This window comes from Leuciscus leuciscus (genome assembly GCF_965113295.1).
Source record: "Leuciscus leuciscus genome assembly, chromosome: 23".
NCBI lineage: Eukaryota > Metazoa > Chordata > Actinopteri > Cypriniformes > Leuciscidae > Leuciscus > Leuciscus leuciscus.
In genome coordinates this window covers 21269983-21294067 of record NC_138747.1, presented here as the reverse complement: position 1 = coordinate 21294067, position 24085 = coordinate 21269983, and the positions used below count along the sequence as shown (strand labels likewise).

At 35.9% G+C, this 24085-nt stretch overlaps 2 protein-coding genes across 3 annotated transcripts; both read left to right on the top strand.

Moving 5' to 3' along the window:
• Window positions 1-6956: 6956 nt before the first annotated feature.
• On the top strand, window positions 6957-18576 carry sgta (small glutamine rich tetratricopeptide repeat co-chaperone alpha). 2 transcript variants are annotated; one of them, XM_082155193.1, is made up of 12 exons: window positions 6957-7094; window positions 7651-7796; window positions 7888-7991; window positions 8085-8172; window positions 8252-8351; window positions 9074-9178; window positions 10988-11129; window positions 11221-11283; window positions 11362-11399; window positions 16525-16671; window positions 17930-18052; window positions 18143-18576. In XM_082155193.1, exons 2-11 carry the CDS (start codon window positions 7697-7699, stop codon window positions 18039-18041), a joined length of 999 nt encoding a protein of 332 aa, XP_082011319.1. In that variant the 5' UTR covers window positions 6957-7094; window positions 7651-7696; the 3' UTR covers window positions 18042-18052; window positions 18143-18576. The 2 variants fall into 2 exon arrangements, with proteins under 2 accessions (XP_082011319.1, XP_082011318.1); XM_082155192.1 differs by having other exon boundaries at window positions 8082-8172.
• A 296-nt stretch (window positions 18577-18872) lies between these two features.
• LOC309487508 (zinc transporter ZIP3-like) lies at window positions 18873-21581 on the top strand. The gene is made up of 3 exons (XM_082155194.1): window positions 18873-19059; window positions 19553-19876; window positions 20319-21581. Exons 2-3 carry the CDS (start codon window positions 19670-19672, stop codon window positions 21060-21062), a joined length of 951 nt encoding a protein of 316 aa, XP_082011320.1. The 5' UTR covers window positions 18873-19059; window positions 19553-19669; the 3' UTR covers window positions 21063-21581.
• The last annotated feature ends 2504 nt before the right edge of the window (window positions 21582-24085 follow it).

Here is a 24085-nt window from a genome sequence, read left to right as displayed (position 1 = left end):
ACAGAAGCGAACTGAAATTGAGCGGAAGTACGAAGTCTGACGTAGTCAGGCTAAGGCTGTGTGTCAACCAAACCGTTTTTAGCCAGCTGATAACGCCTAGCTTTGAGTGCTTGAGAGCATTTTGGCAGCGCAGCAGAAGAGATGCTTTGCTTGTTGTTATTATACGGAATATCCGCAAAAGTGTTACTACTATCTCATTTCACAGATTGTTTGTTTCTGTGTTGTTTCTATATAAAAATGTTGATAGATTATAAAGTATTTGCTCTGGCTCTAGTTTAAAATTATTTTGTTCCATTATTATGCTTGTTGTTGTCATCTGTTTACTTTGTACGAGCAGAGTGTGGCGGTTGTGTGGTAATAGTCCCGCCCCTCCTCCACTGTGATTGGACGGCTGGGTAAAAAGTGACAGTGATGAGAACTGCATTTTACCCAAAGTTGAACATTCTTCAACTCTTGGCGACCGGTAAAAAACGACGAATGCCCAGTTCATCAGCGTGAAAAAGACACTCAGCGGCGCTCCCATTGAAAACTATTGGAAAAATATGGCAGTCGCGTGAAAAAACACTTTCGTGGACACAGGGCCTTATTCATTGTAGAACCAAAAAGGATTTAAATATTAATATTGAGTGAATGCGAGTACATTGATATAAAGCAAGACAGTTGAAAAGGTTTTAGAAAGACAAACCTCTCTCACTCTTCTTTTCAAAACCTTGGAGTAGTCAAAGTTGTTTTGCCTCACTCTCCTACAGCATTCTGGACACTCATCTGAAAGACAGTCAATATAACATTGAAATAAGTATACAAATATACCAGTATAGACAATACCTAACTGTGACGGCAGAATCAATGTGTAGTTGATACATCATATAATTTTAAATAGAGAAAATGTACTTAACACTTTTTTTTTTGCTTCATCTTGCTGGCTACCCTCTGTTGGACTGGATCTGTATAAAAAACATACAAGATACCACATTTTATTAAACACTATTTCTGTCAAGACCACTATCGTCAAATATGATTGACAGTTAGCATATAGTTTGGATTGGTGGTATGGTTCTGTTCTAGGCAAGAACTCCCTGCGCATCCATGCAGCCTAACATAGAATCATAAGAGAAAACATAAATGTATTGCAGATATCATTAATTAATTTTAATGTACAATATAATTAAGAGAATTTAAGTCTGATTCAGGGGTAATCAGAATGCTATAATGACTGACGAGAGGAGGAGCTGGGGATGGAGGAGGGTAATTCGCTCCTGAGAAACATGACAGCTGCTGATAATACTGAAGGAGCTTATATATGTATACAGTAATAGGCGTCGTATTTCTATAGTTAGACATGGATCAGCTGATGCGAGCTTGACTAATGTGACCTGCCAGAACTGACGCTATGCTTAATATTTAAATACAATAAGTTATTACTAATTTAGAATATACAGTATTGGTCAAAAGTTTGGACACGCTTTCCCATTTCCCTTTGATAGGTAGGTGGGTTCAAACTTTTGACTGGTACTATATTAAAAAAACATAGCTCTGTGATAACATACTTATTAACATAGTTCTAATAACACATTACTGACTAATAAGGAAATATACTTCACTTTGTCTTTTTTTTGCTTTCTGGCCCCAGGGTCTTGTGGCTTTTGATGAGCCTGTGGTATCAGTGGCAGTAGCTTCTGGAGTGGCGTTGGTCTCAGTGGCTTCTGGAGTGGCGTTGGTCTCAGTGGCTTCTGGAGTGACGTTGGTCTCAGTGGCTTCTGGAGTGGCGTTGGTCTCAGTGGCTTCTGGAGTGGCGTTGGTCTCAGTGGCTTCTGGAGTGGCGTTGGTCTCAGTGGCTTCTGGAGTGGCGTTGGTCTCAGTGGCTTCTGGAGTGGCGTTGGTCTCAGTGGCTTCTGGAGTGGCGTTGGTCTCAGTGGCTTCTGGAGTGACGTCGGCCTCAGTGGCTTCTGGAGTGACGTTGGTCTCAGTGGCTTCTGGAGTGGCGTCGGTCTCAGTGGCTTCTGGAGTGACGTCGGCCTCAGTGGCTTCTGGAGTGGCGTCGGTCTCAGTGGCTTCTGGAGTGGCGTTGGTCTCAGTGGCTTCTGGAGTGGCGTCGGTCTCAGTGGCTTCTGGAGTGACGTCGGCCTCAGTGGCTTCTGGAGTGGCGTCGGTCTCAGTGGCTTCTGGAGTGACGTCGGTCTCAGTGGCTTCTGGAGTGACGTTGGTCTCAGTGGCAGTGGCTTCGGGAGGATCAGTATTTTCTGTGCTACTTGTGGCCTTCTTCTGTCTTTGAAAATGAACTTGAAGACAAGACAAACATCACACACAAGAAAAATTAAACAGTTTGCCTTAATCTCAGTGCCACTTTATTCCATATAGCCTATGACTAATTATTGAACCACAAGGAAGAGGACCCTGTGAGCGAGTGATGATAACAGGCTAATATTTATAATAAGATTGATTTCTACATTACAGGTGTGTTATGTTATGATTAAAAAGTAAAATTAATTATCTACAGTCTATCAACAAATATAGTCATAAAGTTCCCAGTCAAGGTAATGCTGTCTCTTAATGTCTGATCAGAGCATTCTAGATTTTCTGCCTACTTTTTATCTAGCTTGTTGACTTGGCTTAACTGCTAAAGAAAACAATAGGGTGATCACATGCTGCTATCCTATTGTGGCTGAAAGTAATGCTCATACTTTGCATCAATAGAAAAATAAAGATAATGATACTTGTCGGTTCACATTCCTTTGGGTTGCTTAGGGTTACCAGTGTTTTCAGATTAATCCAGAGCTTCATATTTGTAAAAAAATACTTACTCTTTAGCACAGCTTCATACATATGTTTAACCCTCTGAAGCAAATCAGGATCCAAAATATAATCCCCTCCTAGGATGACATCGGCCACCAAGCTTCCTTTGCACTTCTTCCCCAAAAGGAGTATGGGGAAAAAATCAAGGGCAGCAAGTTTGTCAAGCTGAAATAAAAACATTATTAAATTAAAAAAACATGCACCAAATACAATAATTAAATATTAATTTCATGACAACAGGTTAATGGTCATATTAAATGTACAACTCATATCAAGGAATTCATTACTATACTACATGTTTCACCAGCCATGTTTCCATCAAAATATGGGGAAAAAACATCCTCAATTTAGCAAAAACATTTTACGGTCGCTTGAGGTGGTTTTTGCCTTTTTCGAAAAAGAGTTAATGTGCTGAATGGAACATGGTAACAGCTTTGCCCAAGTTCGGGAGGATCCCCTCGCAGGATCTTAATTAATTCCCTCCAACCCAGTAGATAGAAATACACCTGATTGATATTTTATACTTTTTCGAAACATTTCAAAAGTTCACTTGACAATTACATGGAAACATGGCTATTGTTAAACTTTACTGTGTTAATTGACTTAGCTTCATAAATTCCTATTAGAATCCTGAACTTTGACCTAACCTTACCAACACATGGCTGCTATTGAGAACAACTGTCCTGTTGTTGTTTTTCTTGACTGACTCCTTCCATTCATTTTTTTTATTTTTAAAGTTGCATCTCTTTGCTGCAACTTTTGCTTTATATGGCTGCAGTTGTTTGCAAAGTGGGCAAGCCTTGTATGCAACACAGTGGGTGTTGCACCCAGGGCACATTTTCTTTGAACTTCCTGGCATCTCTAAAATGAAGTAAAAAAATAGATTAAAACCTTAATACAACTTGTTTTTGGAACATGAGATCCAGTAACAAGAGGTAGAATTCTTTAAAACTAGGTTGTTATTAGTATAAAGGGGGTTAGTACTAGTGGCTAACCTAACCACTTGCTAAAACCAACTGTCACGTGTCACCTATTGGCCGGGACGTCCGCCCGGCCTAATTGATTTGTCCCATACGCGACGTCCCTTGTCCCGTTTATTGTCTGCTACGCTGATCTAACCACTGACTGATAAAACAGCAACAGCAGCAGAGTTACAAGCACATGTAAAGCCATGTTTTTCCTATTTCCTTTAACGTTATGACTGTTAAAAGGCGCGTGCCATGTCTGGGGTTTCTCATTCTAGATTTATGCAGTAACGTTAGGCCAAGTTATATTGTTATTGCTGACACATCATGAGTCTAATGACAAAGAAACGCATCAATTATAACATTTAAACAAAACGTTATCATTACTTATTATGGACCTCGTAACTTACCTGGACAGAGCGCAATGAGAAATGAAATCATTAAAGAAATCACCCAATCGCAAAGCGGACTGGCTACGTCTCCATAGCAACGGATGCTTAGGATCACGGGTAATGCTGGCATCCACTAATTAATTACATTTATTTTAATTAAATTACTATCAAAAACGAATCCCCGTTCTCACAATCGAAGGAGAAACAATTAAAACTGATGGTCATAACGGTCGATAACAATGTTCCAGAGTGGCAAAAAGAGAAACGTGGTGCAGACACAAAATATAGCCAACTTCCTATTTAAATAGCTACATAAGATCGAAAGTCGTGCTGAGTGACACGAAAAAAATGGGAAATTTGTGTTCAAGAACACGAATCAATAGTTTATATTTCGTGACGTCACGAACTGCCGTAAGAATAAACAATGTCACTCTTTAGCTGTGATTTCAACTTTTCATTGAAGGATATATTCCTCTATTTTTCTGGGAGTGACTATGTTTTATTATTATTGTTTTATTTTTTTTATTTTTTTTAGTTAATGTATTCAATGCAGTGCTGTTTCTTCTTTGTAAAAGGAATACAAAAAAAAAAGAAAATAAAAAATAAATGTCACTCTTTAGCGACTCCAGTGGACGAAAACTGTACAAAACTGTAGCAATATGTACCGGGTGGTACATATTTGTGGCGCTGCAAAAAAGTGTGCAGAGGTACGTATTTCCCATGAGACCAGGTTGCAACAATACTCTTGGAGGCATAGAGTTTTTGATGAAATGCAATTTTTCTGTTGACAAAATTCTTGTTAAATTGACGGGCCCTGCTAGCATGGAAATTGGTGTATAAGCACTTTTTTTGCACCGCACAATTATTTCAAATGGAAAAACAAATACTATTTAAAAACAAATCACTATTCTATCATACTTGGTTCAATGAAAGGATTATATTAGTAAGACAGTTGGTTAATTCCAATGGATATTTGTTATTATATACTGAATTTCAACAAAAATTTGAATTACCAGTTAAACCAAGAGAGTTTGCTATTGTTCTTGACGCGATTCCAAAAAATTGTACTCTTAAAGAACTCTGTGGAATTCAGTGGAAATCAACATGATCTTTGTTTTAACATTTTTATTGATACTGTTAATGTTTTAAAACAAAAATGTAGCAATAAGGATATAAGAAATGCTATTTGTTCTGTGTATTTTCCTGCAGAAATATTATTTTGGTCTTCTTTATTTGGTAATATCTCTTGGGTCAAAGCATGGAAATTGCCAAACAAGTTTTGTGTTAATAACAAAATTAAGCATGTGTCTTACAAAATACTTCACAGAATTTACCCTGCTAAGCATGTTTTGGAAAGATTTAAGCTTAATATTTCATATACCTGTGAATTTTGTGCACTAGAGAAAGAAACAATTTTACATCTGTTTTTTCACTGTATTTACTGTATTATTTTGGAAAGATTTAGAACCCGTTATTAGTAAAAAAAAACTGAAGTGTATGATAGAAATGTGTGTATTTGATGTGCTTCTTTATACTCAGAATGGCCATTTTTAATGTAAAGAACAACATATTATACAGTTATTTATTTTATTAGGAAAATACCATATAGCCTACATAAAATGATAAAAGTGGGCTCACATTTTCACATTTTAAAAATGACTTTAAATTATATTTAAATCTTCTGGAACAAACCAACTAAAAAACTAAACAAAAAACAAAAACAAAAAGCACTGAAAAAAATTAATGCTTTGAAAGCACTGGATTTTATGTAAAGGTAAAAAAATAAAAAAATAAAAAATAAAAAATCATTTCCTGGCAGCTAGGCTAATGTTAATGTGATGATATGAATATACCTCTTGTTCTCATGGCATTTAATTAATACAAAATAAAAATTAATTAAAAAATCGAATGGCCTGGCAGCAGAATACAGGGTTTTTTATTCGTTTTCGCGGATCCGTGTGAAAGAATGGGGGATCGTGTTGACAATGCGTTGCGTCTGTACGCAACACATAGATAAAGATGTGTTCTGGATAAATCGAGAGCCAGCGAGAAGCTCATTTCATCGGGACCACATTTCAGGTGGACCCGCCCTCCTCCTACTGCCGCTTGCAAAAGTCAGTACTGAGTGAGATAATCGTGCCAAAACTGGAAGCGCAGGTAAAAGAAAGACGCAGCTGTACAAATCGAGTTATTTCGGGAACTTTTTTGCCCCATGCACACAATAAGTAATTTAGACATTTGCAACAGCTTATTTTTTTACACAAAGTTTGATTTTAGGCAATTAATCTGTTTTGCAGTCCCTGACTCTGTTGTTTTCGGTTGCAAATTGCTTTTCACAGGCTTGCAGTGCTTTTGGCCGTGTTTGTACGAAAAAAACGTGCCAAAAGTGTAAGCGCGGAAAAATGGAAGTCAGAAGAATACATCCTTTTTATTTTGCGTTAGCACGAAGCTGCAGTTTTTTCACAATACACTTACGAATAACAGTAAAATGCTGCTAATATTATTATTTTTTCTTACACTTGATAGGCGATTTACACCTTTACAAATCTTCTCTTGCGCATGCAAACTTAATTTACGCTTGCATCTTATGTACACTTTCACAATTTTTATTTTTTTTAAGTTTAAATCCTCCATTTTTTTGTTGTTAAATTTTTGTTTTTTTAATTGATTATGTATCTGACAATAAGCAGACATAAAGTACAGAACATATAGAACTTCTACAGGAATTAAATGATCACTTTCACAAATCTTACCCTGCGCATGCGATTCTTTATGACATTATATTATTACCTTGTACCTTCATAGAAATACACCCAATAGTTTGCAAGGGTTGAACGATAACTTAACATGCGACGTCACGAGCGTTACGGAAGCCTTGCGGGCTCACACACATGAATCGTCATACTACTGGGTCTGGCTAAAGATCCTTGAGAAGAGACAACTGGTGAGTCTGAGTTAAAGACGCATTCAAAATTATGCACAAACAAGTAATACCTTGAATAACAGTAGAGTAAAACTCACAGGCATCTGGCTCGCTTTCGATCCTCATTAAATCCTCTTTTGTTTTGATTTAAATCACATGAGCGTACTAAAGCTAATGCTAAAAGAATTAGCACACACGTTGTAAACCAATATAAACTGTTAGCATGAGCTAATAGCTATTGTGTGCTAGAATATTCCGTTTAGCACGTTCACATCAATGGTTGCAGATCTAAAGCTAGTTAGTTTGTAAGTGTCTTACATTGGCTATTATTTATCATTTGAATCAAGTGTACAGAGTTGAAAACTGAGGACGTTTAGTCAAAGGATTAGGCTAAACCTAGAAAATGGAATTTTAACTTGAAAACTTGAATAGCTGCTATATATCTTGCAACATTAGAATGATTTCACAATCAACTAAACCTCCATCATTCTTGTCAAACTGATTTGCAAACAATTATCATACTTTCTGCCTATAATGTTGTATTCAGTTATATATAACACTTAACTTTGTCTTCTAGGTTTGCTTCACAAATTTATTTGGTGAGGTTCAAGCCTCAAGACAGAATGGCAGACACAAAGCGTCTTGCATTTTCCATTATCCAATTTCTCCATGATCAGCTGTCCTCTGGGGGACTGTCATCAGATGCTCAAGAAAGCTTAGAAGGTAAAACCTCAGTGCTAGAATCAGCGCTGGACAGTGGACACTGTTATGTTATTGGTTCATAATGAACGTCCTAATTTGCCCGTTTATCTAGTTGCCATCCAGTGCCTGGAGACAGCATTTGGCATCTCTGTAGAGGACCAGAGCTTAGCAGTCAGTCAGTCTCTTCCAGAAGTATTTGCCTCAGCAACTAAACAGGTAAAATCTGTTCTTGGATGCCATCTAAACCATGTTGTTTTGAAATGTTTATTTATAGTGCTGAATGCACTCTCATATTGTTATATATAGCAGACTGGTGCAACACAAGATAAGACCAGTTCATCCAGTGATTCACCTTCAGAGGAGCAGTTAGCAGAGGCAGAGCATCTTAAAACAGACGGTAAGAACATAACACCTTTACCATTTCAGGGTGCTTCATGTGGTCTTCTCACTCAAAGTGAGCATGTATGTTCCTTCAGGTAACAATCAGATGAAGGTAGAGAACTTCAGTGCAGCCATTGAGTTCTATTCTAAAGCCATCCAGCTTAATCCTCAAAATGCTGTCTACTATTGCAACAGGTACTTGCACAATTTCATTAAATATATATATTTTTTAATGCTGTAGTATTTTCATTATTTTACTGGGGTGTAACGATACACTTCATGATTTGTTTGTTCATTACACAATACTGATCTCACAATACTACATAATTTTTTTTTTTATTATTAAAGGGATAGTTCGGAGCATACAAACTCCTGATGTACTTACAAACTTTCCAATGCCTCGTTTTTGTACTATTAAAACCTATTTGTACTACTGTAGAAGTTTGGTACCATTCTGGGCATTATTAGTGGGGTAATTTACAAGATATTGGAGCCATTAGCGCCTGCACTTAGCCATCCGGCTGATATCTCGAAATAAGCTCTAACTTTAATTATGTTCAACCAAGGGAAAAAAGGCTTTTCTTGGGGGGTGTTTGGCTCAAGGTCATGGTGCAAAGGACCCTAGATTGATTTTACTCCGAACCATCCCTTTAATTTAAATTATTACTTCTAAAACGTGATAAATGGTTTAGCAGGAAACAGAATTGTTAGAAACGTATGCTTGCATATTACTACATACAGTACATTTAAAAAGTTTTAAATATTGATTTTATTAAATTGATTTTAATTAATAATAATAAAAAATATGGAAATTCAAATGTGTGACCTGAGTTTACTGTATTTGCTGCTAAATTAATATTTGATAGTATTTATAACTTTTTTTATTTATTTTTTATATATTTTTTATTACTTTCTAGAGCTGCGGCTTATAGCAAACTGGGGAACTATGCTGGAGCTGTTCAAGACTGTGAACGTGCCATTGGAATCGATCCAAACTACAGTAAAGCATATGGACGGATGGGGTAATTAAAAAAAAAAAATCCTGTTAAAATGTACAGCACCGTTTTTACACTTTCAGAGAAATGATTTAATGCCAATTGATTAAGTTTTTTGTTAAGTTCACATCTATGGATATTTATTTCTTCGCACCTTAAACATAAAAATAATAATAATAATTAAGGTCAGAAAAAGTCTAAAATATTTGAAATGGTATAAGAAGAACAGTAATTATGATATGGTCTAATGTGATTATTAAACTTCAGAAGGTTATGGTTTAATTAAATGTGAACACTGCACATTTTCATATCAAAATTGAAAGTTATTTTTTTTTTAATGGAATATTGCCGTATTTATTATAAATTATTTATCCATGCACATCATCATTATTATTATTTTTAAATTCATGTGCCCTTGTAATTTAATCAAACTATTTTGATTAAATATTTTTAGAGTGCATGTTTTATCTCTTTGAATCAGCACCTGGAAGTAGAAAAGCATATACATTTCAAAATAAGAGTCCCAGTGTATTTCAGGCTAGTTTACAACTAAAACATCCTGCATAAAATATTTTTCTTGTTATAATTGTTATTTTGGTTACAAAACAAACTGTATCTGCATTTAATTCAGTGTGGCTTCTCTCTGGTGATGGTGGTATGTACACCATCACAGGATGGAAAGACTAAAAACATTATTAAATACATTCTGTTATTAATTTGTAATACTCTTGGTGCAATAGTATGTCATCTGTCTTTGTATACATCATTATTGTATCAGTGAAATCTACTATCACTCAACCTCTAATTCGGATGTATTAATATACCAATTTTAATACATATTGTATAAAACGTGTTTTGAGGGTATTTAAAACTTGCAGTTTGTGATTGAATTGGTTTGTTCTGAATGGTATTAATTTTATTTGTGCAGGTTTTAAAAAAGGTCTTAAAAAGCCTTAAAAAAATAAATAAAATAAATAAACGGAAGATACCCTGATTTAAATTACTCCAATATTAAAGCGTAACTCTCGCCAAATTGCAATCTAGGGTCTTTTTGTTAATCTACCCGAGGTAAACTTTCCTTTAAAAGCATAATTAGAATGGAAACGCCACTTTTAAGTTTGACCGTATTTTCGTTTTCGGTCAAATTGCCTTTTGAATGGGAGTGCTAGGGGCACGACTATGATAGCATCAAAATCGTTATTTTTAAAACACTAAGAAGTCTCGACACAACATGAAACTTTGCTCGAAGTATCACCAGGGGCTCTACACATTGAACTCGAGCATTGAGAACATTGTCTGTGTACACAGAATTTACTAAAAATAAAGGTTTTGAACAACTGTTGTTGTTTCCAGTCACCAGCATTTTGACTGTAAAAAATAGTCGATCTCCGAATGTGAATGAACTGACTCTGAATTTTTGTATTGTTTCTTATATGAGGATCCTTTTTCAAATACAATGTCAATATTGATTTTCACTAATGACAAAACAACAAATTATCTGTGAATTTATATGGAACTAAGCTTTAGGAGCTTTCCATCTTTACTCTCCTCCCTGTTACGTTGCATTTCGGAGATCAACTATTTTTGACTGACAAAATGCAGGCGGATGGAAACACTAACTGATAAAGTGAGTCGTATAAAACCTTTAAAACCAAAATACATTTTTAAGAAAATACAATCTTAAAAGTGGCGTTTCCATTCTAATTATGCTTTTATACGAATGTTTGACTCGGGTAGATTAACAAAAATAGCCTAGGATGCAATTTGGCGAGTGTTACCCTTTAAGGGATGTTGATGTGGCATTTATTTTTCTTTTATGTTTTACCTAAAAACAAGGCTTGCTCTTGCAAGTTTGAACAAATACTCAGAGGCTGTGTGCTACTACAAGAAAGCACTGGAGCTGGACCCTGACAATGACACCTACAAAGTCAACCTGCAAATAGCAGAACAGAAGATGAAGGAAACGCAGTCCAGCCCAGTGAGTCCACAGAACCCCCCAGATAACAGGCAGTTTTTTGTCACTTTGGGTAATATAGAGAATCTTAAGGTCATGTGTTTGTCTTTGATAGGCAGGGGGTTTGGGTGGAGTCGACCTGGCTGGTTTGCTGAGTAACCCTGGCTTCATGAACATGGCGAGTAGAAATATATCTAAAATGCTCATCATTAATGCTTACTTATGCTCATCACTAACTCACTGTCACTCTCTTTAGGCATCTAATTTAATGAACAACCCACAAGTACAACAATTGTGAGTAGACAACTTAAAGCACATCATTTATTATACATCTAAGTGTAACTACACACTGCAGCCATGTCATCTGCAGCTTTAAATGCTAGAGCTCTTTAAAGTTCAGGTGGATTCTGATTTGGCTGTCAGTGATTTTATCGTTCATTAGCTGGAAGAAATGTTCTGAAAGTGATTCCAATTATATTGTCTGTCATTATCTTAATAGTTGTGGTATGGGCTTCCCTATTCTCATATAATTAAAACTAGGGCTGGGCGATAAAACAATCTCGATATAATTTTCCTCAATAAAACAACAGCAATAGTTTGATATAATGTTTATGCAGCAAAAGCGGAATGAAACAAGGCCGGCCCATTTATCTGCTCAGATCAAAGTTCAAATGGCAACGCAGCTTACTATAGTAGATGCATTTACGTCACGCGAATACTAAACAGCGCTGTGAGATTCATTGAGAAGCACTTGAATTCAGTGATGAACACAAATGTCTCTTGATTTAAACTAGTTTAAAGCCAGATGAAACAGTGCTGACAAACAGGAGAAACACTGCCTCATTTATCAATCTGATATAGAATCATGATCGTACGTTGATAAATATGGTGGCTGAAAACAATTGTCATTTAAATTTCACGGCCCTAAAAATTCATGTTTTAGAAGCCTTGGGATTTACGACATTGAGAAACGTGTTGCAGTTTTTTTTTCTTTTGTTAATCTGTTGATTATTTAATGAAATATATATATTTTTTCTTTTCTTTTATATACTAAATTTCGGTTTTAATCGGCTCACAAAAGCGCATATAAAGATAAAGCCATGAAAAAACAAAACAATTGAGGTATTTTTAATCGGTCACAGACACCCATTTATTCTAATTTAATTTGACATTCTAATCTTAACGGTTAATGATCGACTAATGAGCTTCGGTTGTCGGTCAGGAAAATGATCTAAATGAACAAAATGCTCTCATTACGGTTCTCCACCAGATTTACTATGCTTCACTCAAGTTCACTTCACACTAACTCAAAAACTTGCATACACAAGCTGAGACCTGACTTGAGATGTGATCGTAGCCACCGCTTGCATCCATAAGTTTTTTGTGGAAACGACCGTACGCTCGTTTTGTAAATGAGGGCCACTGTATGCAACGATAGAGTCGGAAGGCTTTTTAGTCTACAAATCGCCATAATTGACCATGGATTTACTGTAGTAACACTAGCTGCACCATGGTATTGTGGCAGAAATGTGGGATATTCATATCGAATTGTTTTATATTGTTAATGTAGACATGTATTAAATCCATTCGAGTAATGGAATATAATTACAGTGTTTTGTGATTAAGCTTTATCAAGTCACATTTATTTATATAGCGCTTTTTACAATACAGATTGTTTCAAAGCAGATTTACAGAGATAACAGGAAAATAATGAAAAAAGTTTGTTTACAGAAGAAAATGGCGTCACAGTCCAGCTTAAGTAAGTTCAGTGATGTTTCATTTTTGTTTTTAAAAAAGTTATTTAGCCGCTCTGGAGTAAACTGTGATGTCATCGTCCAGCTCAGTTCAGTTCTTGTATAATAGTGTCAATGCAGGCAGATCAATATTATTGTTGAATATTACATTTTATGTTAAATTTAATGTCCCCAACTAAGCAAGCCAAGCCAATGGCAACAAAGGTGGAAAAAGGCGACAGTGGCAAGGAACCAGAACTCCATCAGGAGGCAGAATGGAGATGATAACCTTGGGAGAGCCAGTTCTCCTCTGGCCAATGAACGAACAGAGTATGATTATGAATCAGGCAGCATTATAGGTCAGAAGTCAGATTGATTTGGAACAATCAGAATATTATCCAGTTCCATCTGGTTGAAGACACGATCTCTGCTGACACTTCAGGGATGCGTTGTGGTCGTGTTTAGGTGCAGGTCTTCCATCTTATCTGTATACGGCCCAGATCCGGCTGACTGCATCATGCGTTGTGGTCGAGTCTAGGCGCAGGTCCACCATCTGATTTGGATATGGCCTGGATCCAGCTGATTACAGTAAACCTCGGAATAAGCAGAAAGACTAACATTAGCATAGATGCCATTCTTATGATGTAACGAGTACATCGGGTGTTATAGGAAGTGTTCACGGACTACTTACACTGAGCTTTGTGATACACTTCCGTTTTGAAAAAGCACATCATACTACTTTCTGGTTATGTATATTTTCAATGTACTGTAGTCATTGAGTTGACTAAACACCACCTAAAATGAGTGTCCGCAAGAAGATTTAAAAATATGGGCATTTTCATTGAGAAGAGATATTTTGATGATTACTGTGTACAGAATTTTCCAAACTCAACGGAATATGAAGTTTTAATCCAACCAAGCTGATCTGAGAAAGCAGCGGTTGTTAAGCACATGCGATTGTTTCACCACAGGGTGTCAGTACTCATCTAAACTATTGACCGCGATGCTGAAATGTGAGACCTGATGAATAAGATCAGAACGAACATTTATGTATTTGAATTAAATATTTTAATCACTATTCTGTAATTTTTCATTGTCAATTATTTTACTGTATTTAATTTACATGTTTATGCCCAAAATCCTTAATTAATATTCAAAGTAGTTGACTGTCATTCTCCTCTACGCTGTGTGCGCTACTTTTTAAGATAAATTAAATATTTAACATTGTTACATTTATTTAAGGCACGTACTGCGCATTCAGCCATTCAACTATTTAAAAAAAGAATGGAACAAAAGTACCAGCGCACACAAGCAATCCTTTTTATTAGTCAAATTGCTGCAGGTTAGTGGGATATAAATTTATTTATGATTCAGAATGCACAGTTGGAAAGTGTATATATATTTATAGTAGGGCTGGGCGATAAAACGATAACGATATGTATCGCGATAGACACGTAATCAATATCAATAAAAAATGCGTTCGATAAAACGTTCGATAATTATTTATTTATTTTTTTCGTTGGAAGAAACCAGCAAAGCAAGTTTGATTGCATGAACAAAGGCACTCACTCTCTAGTAACTAGATAAAACAGAAAAAGTCAGCTCGCCTGACTTAAAGTCTGACCGTAGTCAGACCAATGTCGTCTGCAGATTATGCAAGACCGTCGTCAGTTTTTCTGTTATTCGCGTGCTTATGCGCTGTTCTAGCGTGTGCGTTTCTCAGCGCATACATGTGAAGCTCACATGCACTAAAAGCCTGTCTACCAGCGCCTGAATACTAAGTTATCTTTCGAGTCTTATTTTGCTAATACTGTTATACACACAAGGTTTACATAAACTAGTCGGATATGTCTAAAGTGAAAGCAAACTTGAGAAAATTGAGAGAAAATCTGCTTGTCAAATGCGTGTATAATAGACGCGTCGCGCGCAGCTCTTAAAGAGACAGTAGTAATAGTAAACACGCTGCCGCTTGTCCTTAAAGGGATAGTTCACCCAAAAATAAAAATTATCTCATTATTTACGCACTCTAATGTTGTTCCAAACCTGTATTAATTGCCTTCTAATATTTTCTAATATTAATATTTTGAAGAATGTGGGTATCCAAACAGTAGCTGGTCCCCATTGACTTCCATAGGAGGAAAAATATACTATGGAAGTCACTGGGGTACATCAACTGTTTGGTTACCCACATTCTTCCAAATAACTTTTATTTTCAACAGAAGAAAGAAACTTATTCGAGTTTAAAACAACGTGAGAGAGTAAATTATGAAAATTAGAATTTTTAGGAGAACTATCCCTTTAATGTTAATAAAACAACAAAATGTAAAGAGAAAATCACTCACTGCTCTTGACTAATAACTTTATTAATAGCTTTAATAAGTATCAATGTATAATTTATAGAAAATAGAAAGAAATAGATTTATATAATTTATAGAAAGAAATCGTAATATTATATTTTTGCCATATCGCCCACCCCTTTATAAAGCATTTCTTACGTATTCTTTAATTTTGCACCTTAATGTTAAGAGATAATTGTTAAGTGTTCATTGTGATTTTAGACTTTTGAGTTTTCCATGGTCGTGTTGACATTTCTGCCTTTTTAACTGATGGGATTATAATCAGAGGTAGGTTAAATTTAAAATAAAAAATCTTTAAATGTAAAATATTTGTCTCCTGGACTGGTCCTTATTTTAAATATGTTATAAAAAAATTCAATAATTATCGATATCGACCGATATGAAACACTTATATCGTGATACAGTTTTCAGCCATATCGCCCAGCCCTAATTTATAGAAACATTTCAGCAGGCTCAAGATAATTCATGTTAACGCAGAAAACATGATTCAGATCTTTTCAAAAACTTTTTTCAGAAATTAATAAAGTGTGTATATGTCAAGCAATTTAACAAGCTTTTCTTTTTAAAGGACAAGTTCGGTATTTTACACTTAAAGCCCTGTTTACAGATCGTATCTGATGAAATAGAACGGTTAAGAAAAAAATTTGGACACATGCTGCTGTCCCGAGAATTTTAGGTTTATTTCGCTTCCCCCCACCACCCCCACAATGGTTGTCTATATGCACTGGAAGATTCCGTCCTAAAAACACATTAAACTTTCGTTTACAAAGACGTGAAACTCACCGAGTGGTCAGGGGGTGTTCACTGATATGTTCCATCAAAAATCGCTGAAAAAGATGCATTCCAACAGGTTTTATCGTAGTTTTTGTCCAACTCCATTGACTTAATAGGACGTGCTGTGAGACCGCAGCACCTTTACGATATTACTCCGCCGCTTCTTCTTCTGCTTCTTCTGTGTATTCAATGAAATGCCCGTGGTTTGCTTGCAATTGGCAAAGGTGCATTATCGCCACCAACTGGGCTGGAGTGTCTATTATTCAAGCTCTCAACGGAAGAATCACGGGTGTGACGCGTTTGGCAAAATAGGTCCACAAAAGCGAAATAAACCTAAAATTCTCGGGACAGGAGCATGTGTCCAAATTTTTATCTTAACCGTTCTATTTCATCAGATACGATCTGTAAACAGGGCTTTAAGTGTAAAATACCGAACTTGTCCTTTAAGAATGGCCTTTTTCTTCTTTATAATGTCTGGGCAGTTGTACCAATCTAACATTGACATTAATTTGTGTCATTTGCAGCAATTTATCAGCTGTTTCTTTGCCTGTGTAGGATGTCAGGTATGATGTCTGGGGCTTACGGTCCTATGGGTGGTGCCACCTCGCCAGGAGCAGCAGCTGCAACAGCAACAGCAGCAGCAGCAACAACAACAACAACAACAGCAACAACTGGTGGTGACCTCTCCAGCCTCATACAGGCGTAAGTTTTAACACCACTATCTTGCTATTTTCATAGTAGAGCTGCACGATTAATCGTTAAAACATTACTCCTGAATGACACCGATTTGGCTGTCTATCGATCAAAGGGAAAATTCAAATCTGTTTGCGCTGGCCGTTCACTCAGAGAGTAGTTGTCAATGTATAGGTATGAGACAGCTTCACAAACAGTCTTCTCAATCATACGGTATCATTGTTTCTGTGTTAAAATAATTACAATGATCACAGAAATGCTGGTATAAGTTTATAGTTTGGATATAAACACTGATGTCTAAAATAGCGATCAAAATCACCTTTTGAAAGAAACTTGAGGCTTCAAATAAAGATTATTTCAATACATCTTTACACCAGTAGGTGATGACAAGTGGTTTAAAAAACTATAAAAACTTTTATATAAACTAAAATTATATTATAAATAATAATTATATATAATTAAAATATAGTACTGTGCAAAAGTCTCAGGCATGTTAATAATTTTCTCTGATTCCCGGAAAATCACTGGCAGTGTGAATGAACCAAAATCAAATGAACCCGGGTCAAATCCCGGGTCACTTTATCCGTGTATTTTCCGGAATCTCTGTGTGAAAGGGGCTCAAGATGCTTGAAGAAACCTTCCTGCAAAGCTACCTGAAAAACTATGCGCAAGTGTACCTGGACAAAAGCCGGTTTAAACGCAAAGGGTCGTTACACCATATATTGATTTGAATTAGTTCATACAAATTCAATTTGTGATTTTATTTTTGAAAGTTTTCTCACTTTACAGCATTTTAACACAAGTGCCAGTACTTTTCACAGTACTGTAGCTTTATTAACATGCCTGCCTTTTGCACAGTTCTCTCTCTCTCTCTCTCTCTCTCTCTCTCTCTCTCTCTCTCTCTCTCTCTCTCTCTCTCTATATATATATATATATATATATATATATATATATATATATTCATATTCAACTCAGTGTTTTATATTTTTTATATATATAAAACTTTTTTTTTTTCAACTCAGTGTTTTATATATTTATATTCAAATTAATAATTTTTAAATGGACTGTAGCAATTAGCGTTTTGTCAGAACCTCTAGTAAATTACATGTAATTGTGATTTCTATTTAAAAAAAGTAAATAAAATCGTAATTCTCAATTTATCCTGAATCGTGCAGCTCTATTTCATATGTTACCGTTATACTTCCTAACTAAAAGTTCACGGTTATATTCAGTGGGGCTGACCTGGAGATTTTCTGTCATGTGATAGTGGTCAGCAATTTGCACAGCAAATGCAGCAGCAGAACCCTGAGCTTATCGAGCAGCTGAGGAGTCAAATGCGCAGTCGACCTCCCAGTAGTGCAGGCAATGATGAACCCTGACACACTCCATGGTACCACACATCACTTAATATTCAAACATCTTATTATATACAGTATATCAGTTCAGAACTTAACATCACCTCTCCTTTTATTTTGCGCAGAATTCAACTCATGACCTGGTGGACCTGTGGAAGATGGGCTACTTTTATTTTTTAAGATATACCTTGTTCCTACAACTCCATGGACAAGACCAAGTTTATTCATCTATAAATACTGCATGTGTTCCCACTGCCCCACATTGCCCTATCTGTTGGGAGCGGTCATCAGTGCACAATGTGCTCATCGTATTTGGGCACTGGACTCAAAGAAATGTCTGATCAAATGAAATATCACACTGGGTTAACACTATATTCCCAAGTAATAATCCTTTTTGTGATTGTAATGAATTGCTGCAACATGGACATTATGCAGTTTTGCTGTGTTAACACCTCAGTGATTCATCTGTCATATGACATGTCTCTGTCTTAACTGAAAGGGGTTGGCAAGGAACATGTGCAATTTCAACATGGACAATTAAATGTCAGATTTAAAATAAGACTTGTTTTTGCAGCTGAATCTTTGTTTCATAACTGCTTGTCATTTTTGCAACCAATGAGATTTGTTAAAATCACCTTTACTTAACTTAACATATACATGACTAATTTGTTCTGGTCTGTTTTGAATTAAAGAAAAAACTATGTTTTTGTCCATTTTGGAGAACTTAGATATGTGTGACGTGTATTTAGAAGAACTTGCCATTTGTAAGATCACGGTCTCAAAAACCTAGCGAGCTGCTTATAGACATCATTTTGTGCCATTGTAGAAACGTTTATAATATTCAAGCAGTCTTTGCACCCTTTAGCAGTAGCAAAATATTTACAATTCGCATTTAAAATGGGGGGCGTTTTAAACGCGCTAATGTTGCCTTGCAACGCGTACTAATAGCTATGCAGTTCAAATAGGTTTTGAGACGCAGCCTCTGAACAGGCGCTTCAGCGTTCAGCAGCAGGAAGTATCGGAACAAAAACTGGTAAAAACGGTTCGTTTCATGCATACGTTAAGTATTATTTGCTTGCTTTTCACTTTCCGACGACGGCGATTTAAATCTAGTAATACAGAATAAATGTATGTGCGTGCAGTGTTTAACTTGCACTAAGCATTTGAACTTAAAACGACCCCAGTTTACTAATATAAATTAGTAAAACAAAAGGCTGGCACATCTTAATGTAATGTGGTAACATTACTTTGTCGTTAACATGTTTGCTCAATACAGGCACCACATAAAGGGCTTGTTTTCCTACTGCGATAGCTAGTAGCTCGTCAGAGTTAGAATGCTAATGTGTATGTTGACATCGTCAGTCACCTTATAAACAATAGCAATGGTTGTCAGGTGTAAATTAATCTACTATACATGCCTGATAACTGTTGTAGCACTAGCAGCTAATACGTTACTGGTTTGAAATTGCTTAAATTGTTTCCCATTGATTAAGATATTTGGAACTATGGACTGACGTTTGTAAAATTTCTTTTAGGGATGTTGTCCATAACCTGACCTCAGGGTGCCTAGAAAGAAGAGTGGATTTGGGTTCTTCGGTGTTTATTTTAGGTACATAGCTTGCTGTAGTGGGATCGCAGTCCACCTCCTTAGCATGGAGTTAGCTGTAGCTAAAATCCTCTGCCTGCTTGGGGTGTTTGCCCTCATGTTGGGGGGCATCCTTATTCCTGTGAGGGTGATGCAGATGGACTATGATAAAGTCACGAGGTACAGAAGAGTAGTTGCTTTAAGCAACTCTTTTGGAGGAGGTGTTTTTCTGGCCACTTGCTTCAATGCCCTTCTACCAGCAGTTAGAGAAAAGGTATGTAATCGAGCGTGATTTTAGTTCTTAAAGTTTTTTTAGTTTTTTTTTTCAGTGGAACAGCATTTTCAAGAATTCATATAAATTCACAATTTATGGGGCTTCAAGTTTAAAAGGATGTAAAAGTGCCATAAAATCAGTTTATATGACAATATGTGTGAGAACTTACTACACTTCTATAGTGCCTTTGCAAAAAGCTTGTAAGCTTCAGTCCCCATTAATTGTAAATGAGCAGATACATTTTAACAATTTTCCTTTCATGTTCCACAGAATAAATGAATCTCTTAATTAATAATTGATAATTAAACTATCTTCGAGACCCTTAAGAATTGTTTTTATCTGTTATGTTACCAAAGTTAGTTATAAAAACAGAATTATCATCACTGGGATATAAGGAATCAAATTACTGTTTGTGCATGTTACCTTGCTTTTTTTCTTTTAGGTCGAGGACATTTTGAAAGAGAAAGAGGTAAAGTCCACCAGTCAGTACCCGCTGGCAGAGACCATGATGATGCTTGGATTTCTCCTCACAGTATTTGTGGAACAGACTGTGCTTACTTTCCGCAAGGAGAAGCCCTCGTTTATCGACCTGGAGACATTTAATGCTGGTGGCTCGGAAGTGGGGAGCGACTCAGAGTATGATGCTCCATTCATTGCTCCCGCTCAGGTTGCAGCCAGAACCCAGCACCATTCCCATCACCATGGACACTTCAATCCTTCTGAGCTGAAACGTGCTGGGCCGTTGAGATTAGCTAGCCTGGTGCTAGCACTGTCCGCTCACTCTATCTTTGAGGGTCTTGCTTTGGGTCTTCAGGAAGATGGGGCTAAGCTTGGAAGCCTCTTCATTGGTGTGGCCATGCACGAGACGCTAGCATCTGTGGCACTGGGGGTTAGTGTAGCCAAGGCAGGAGTCCCCTTACGAGATGCCTGTAAACTGGGCATAACAGTAAGCCTAATGATTCCTCTGGGCATCGGGATTGGCATGGGTATTGAGACGGTCCAGCACTTAGCAGAAAGTATTATATCTGTAGTGCTCCAGGGCCTGGCAGCCGGCACATTCCTCTTCATTACGTTCTTTGAGATCCTCTCACAAGAGCTGGCTGATAAACACGACAGGCTATTGAAGGTGCTGTTTCTTACACTGGGCTATGTTGTACTAGCAGGGCTTGTCTTTATCAAATGGTAAAAAAAAAAAAATATATTCTAAAACATATTTTGGAAAAACTGCTTTAGAGCCTCTTTATTATCATTTAAATCCGCTATAGAATTTATATTATTTTATGAGATTAAAATGCCTTTTGATAAACATCCTATTATTTAATGGAATTTGTGCACGTTGATTCTGAATGACTACTGTATAATCTTCTGTTTGAAATTCATGTCAAGAGAGAATACCCAATGATGCAACTCCTGTCATTTTTTTTTTTTACCCATCCTTTAAGTAAATATCATAGTGTATGTTTTGTTCATTTAATATTTACCAATATTACAACGACTGCATGAATATTACTGTTTTGATTTGTTGAAGGATTTGCTTTCAGATACTATTAGCTGAATGAAAATGTAATGGGATGTTCACAATGACAGCGAAGGGACTGGAATCCAGTAAATGTTTTAGCAAGAACTTTGTGTTGAATTTGGTCAGATTTGTTTACAACAAATTCTGTATAGCTGACTGCACATAATACAGTCAAATTACCAAAAGTCTGAGAGTCACTTGTCATAACTTGTCAGTTTTTCTGGTCAGATTTGTTTACAACAAATTCTGTATAGCTGACTGCACATAATACAGTCAAATTACCAAAAGTCTGAGAGTCACTTGTCATAACTTGTCAGTTTTTCTGAGGAAAAACACTCACGATCAAGGCAGAGACTTGTTTTGGTTGTGAGCTGACTGCAGAGGCTGTAGACATTTTGATGGTGTTTTGAAGTACACTGTTTACAATTTTCTTGTATTTTTACAGTACAGTACTGGCAGCACGGTTGTCAGCAATGTATTTGGATTTACAGTAATTGTACTGTAATTCAACAGTACACACGAACAGTACTGTACTTTTACTGTATTTTGTCTTTTCTGCTTCTGCTATAATTAATTATATGGTATTGTACTGTAATATCTATATTGATACATTATTGCTAAATGGTATAACTTTCTAATTACTAATAATAATAATATTATATTTATATAATATGTAGTTATTACAGTATATAAATCTATAGGTAACAATATTATAATGCACCTTCAGAATAACTGCAAATCAAAAGACAATCCAAACAATGTTCTTGTCAAAAATGTTTTTTATTCATCAATTACACAATTAAAACTATTTCATTTAAGAACATTGCATGTCCAGTGCACCAGCAGTTTAAAGGTATAAACAGCTTTTAAAGGGATAGTTAAAGAAGATATTTGAAAGAATTTAGGTAATTAAACAGTTGACGGTAGCTATTGACTTCCATAGTAGAAAAAAAAATAATACTATGGAAGTCAATAGCTACCATCAACTGTTGGATTTTCCAACATTCTTCAAAATATCTTCTTTTGTGTTCAGCAGAAGAAAGAAACTGGTACAGGTTTGGAAAAACATGAGGGTGAGTAAGTGATGACAAATTTCATTTTTGGGTGAACTTCAGGATTGGGTTAGACAAAAGAAACTAAACAAGAAATATATATATAAATATAGCTGCGATCTTGCGGGCCCAAGCCGGTGGCACCGCCACCCTGGTGCCTTTAGTTACACCAAAGGCACCGGGGTGGCGGTTTCACCGGCTTGGGCCCTCCATCGCTGCTCGCAGCTATATTTATATATATATATATATATATATATATATAAAAAAATATATATATATATAAAAATTTTTTTAAGTGTGTTTATATATATATATGTATATATATATTTTTTGTTATATATATATATATATATATATTACATTTTTTGGATGCTAAACATTTGTTTATTATAGGCTTTGTACTTGCCCGACCAGAGTAGCCTGATTAGAACGTCAATGACAAAAAAATAACTTGGGAATCACTAAAACGAGAGATTCTTCTAATTTGATTACATTCATTTTAAGTTGCAATCAACAGTTGTTAATAAATGGATTACCAGTTATCAGTTGATCAATGGTAACAAGGTTGCGCTGCTGAGGCTCATGCAGCTTCTCCAGGAGAAATGTAAACAAATGAGATCAGCACACAAAAAACAAACTCAGTTAACAACTTGCTGACTATAAAAATTATAAATATGGAGTTTTGATATATTTTATAACAGTTAAGCAACCTCACTTGACGAGAAGGCTGTTTCCTGAATACAATCACGATTGAAACTGTGACATTGATTTCATACAACAGGTTAAAAAACAGTTACAATCAAGTCACTTACATTTTAGATGCAATATTGACTGTTTTTGTTCTGTTTCAGCAGCGAAAATAGTTAAACAAAAAGATCACAGCAGAATCATCACACGCATCTCTCAGCAATGTGTTTTCTCATTTCTGAATGATTCAGCATTTTGAACGAATCGGTTGACTCAAAGATTGAATGATCAATCCATAAACATATGTCTTAATCATGAATGACTCAGTCATTCAAACGAATCGTTTGAACGAATGAATCAATGACTCACTCATTAAGACGGTCGCCTGGCGACACTTAATGGCGGTTTAGTGTTATGTTTAAAAGTATCATTCTTTCCAACGTGTGTGTGATTTGTGTGTGCAACATTATCAATGTCCGTGCGGACGTCCGTATTTTTCTTTCACTTTTATATTAGCAATTTAAAAGCACCCGCTCGTGTCACACGTCGATTAACCGGTGGGAAAATATCCTCAGACACATACCTAATAAATGTATATTTAAATACAATATTGGCCTACCTGGTAAAAAGTTTTATATACTATTTTGATGTCCTTTTGGACACAAGAGGGCAGAATAGCCCTATGTATGATTTTTTTTTTTTTTTTTTTTTTTACATTACTGTTTTTAATTTTAGAATAAAATTCTTTTTAAAAACAGAAAAAAATGGGTTTAGTTGTAATATTTGTATACTTTTATATAGAAATAAATGGTATATAATTACATTTTTAGAAGATTTGAGGCTTTTAGTGTTTCCTTTTTGGACATTACTTTAATCCCTCGCCATAGCAAAACCGTTTGAGATATTTATTATCCGTTCACAATTTAGCATATTTAATGTATTTTCATCATG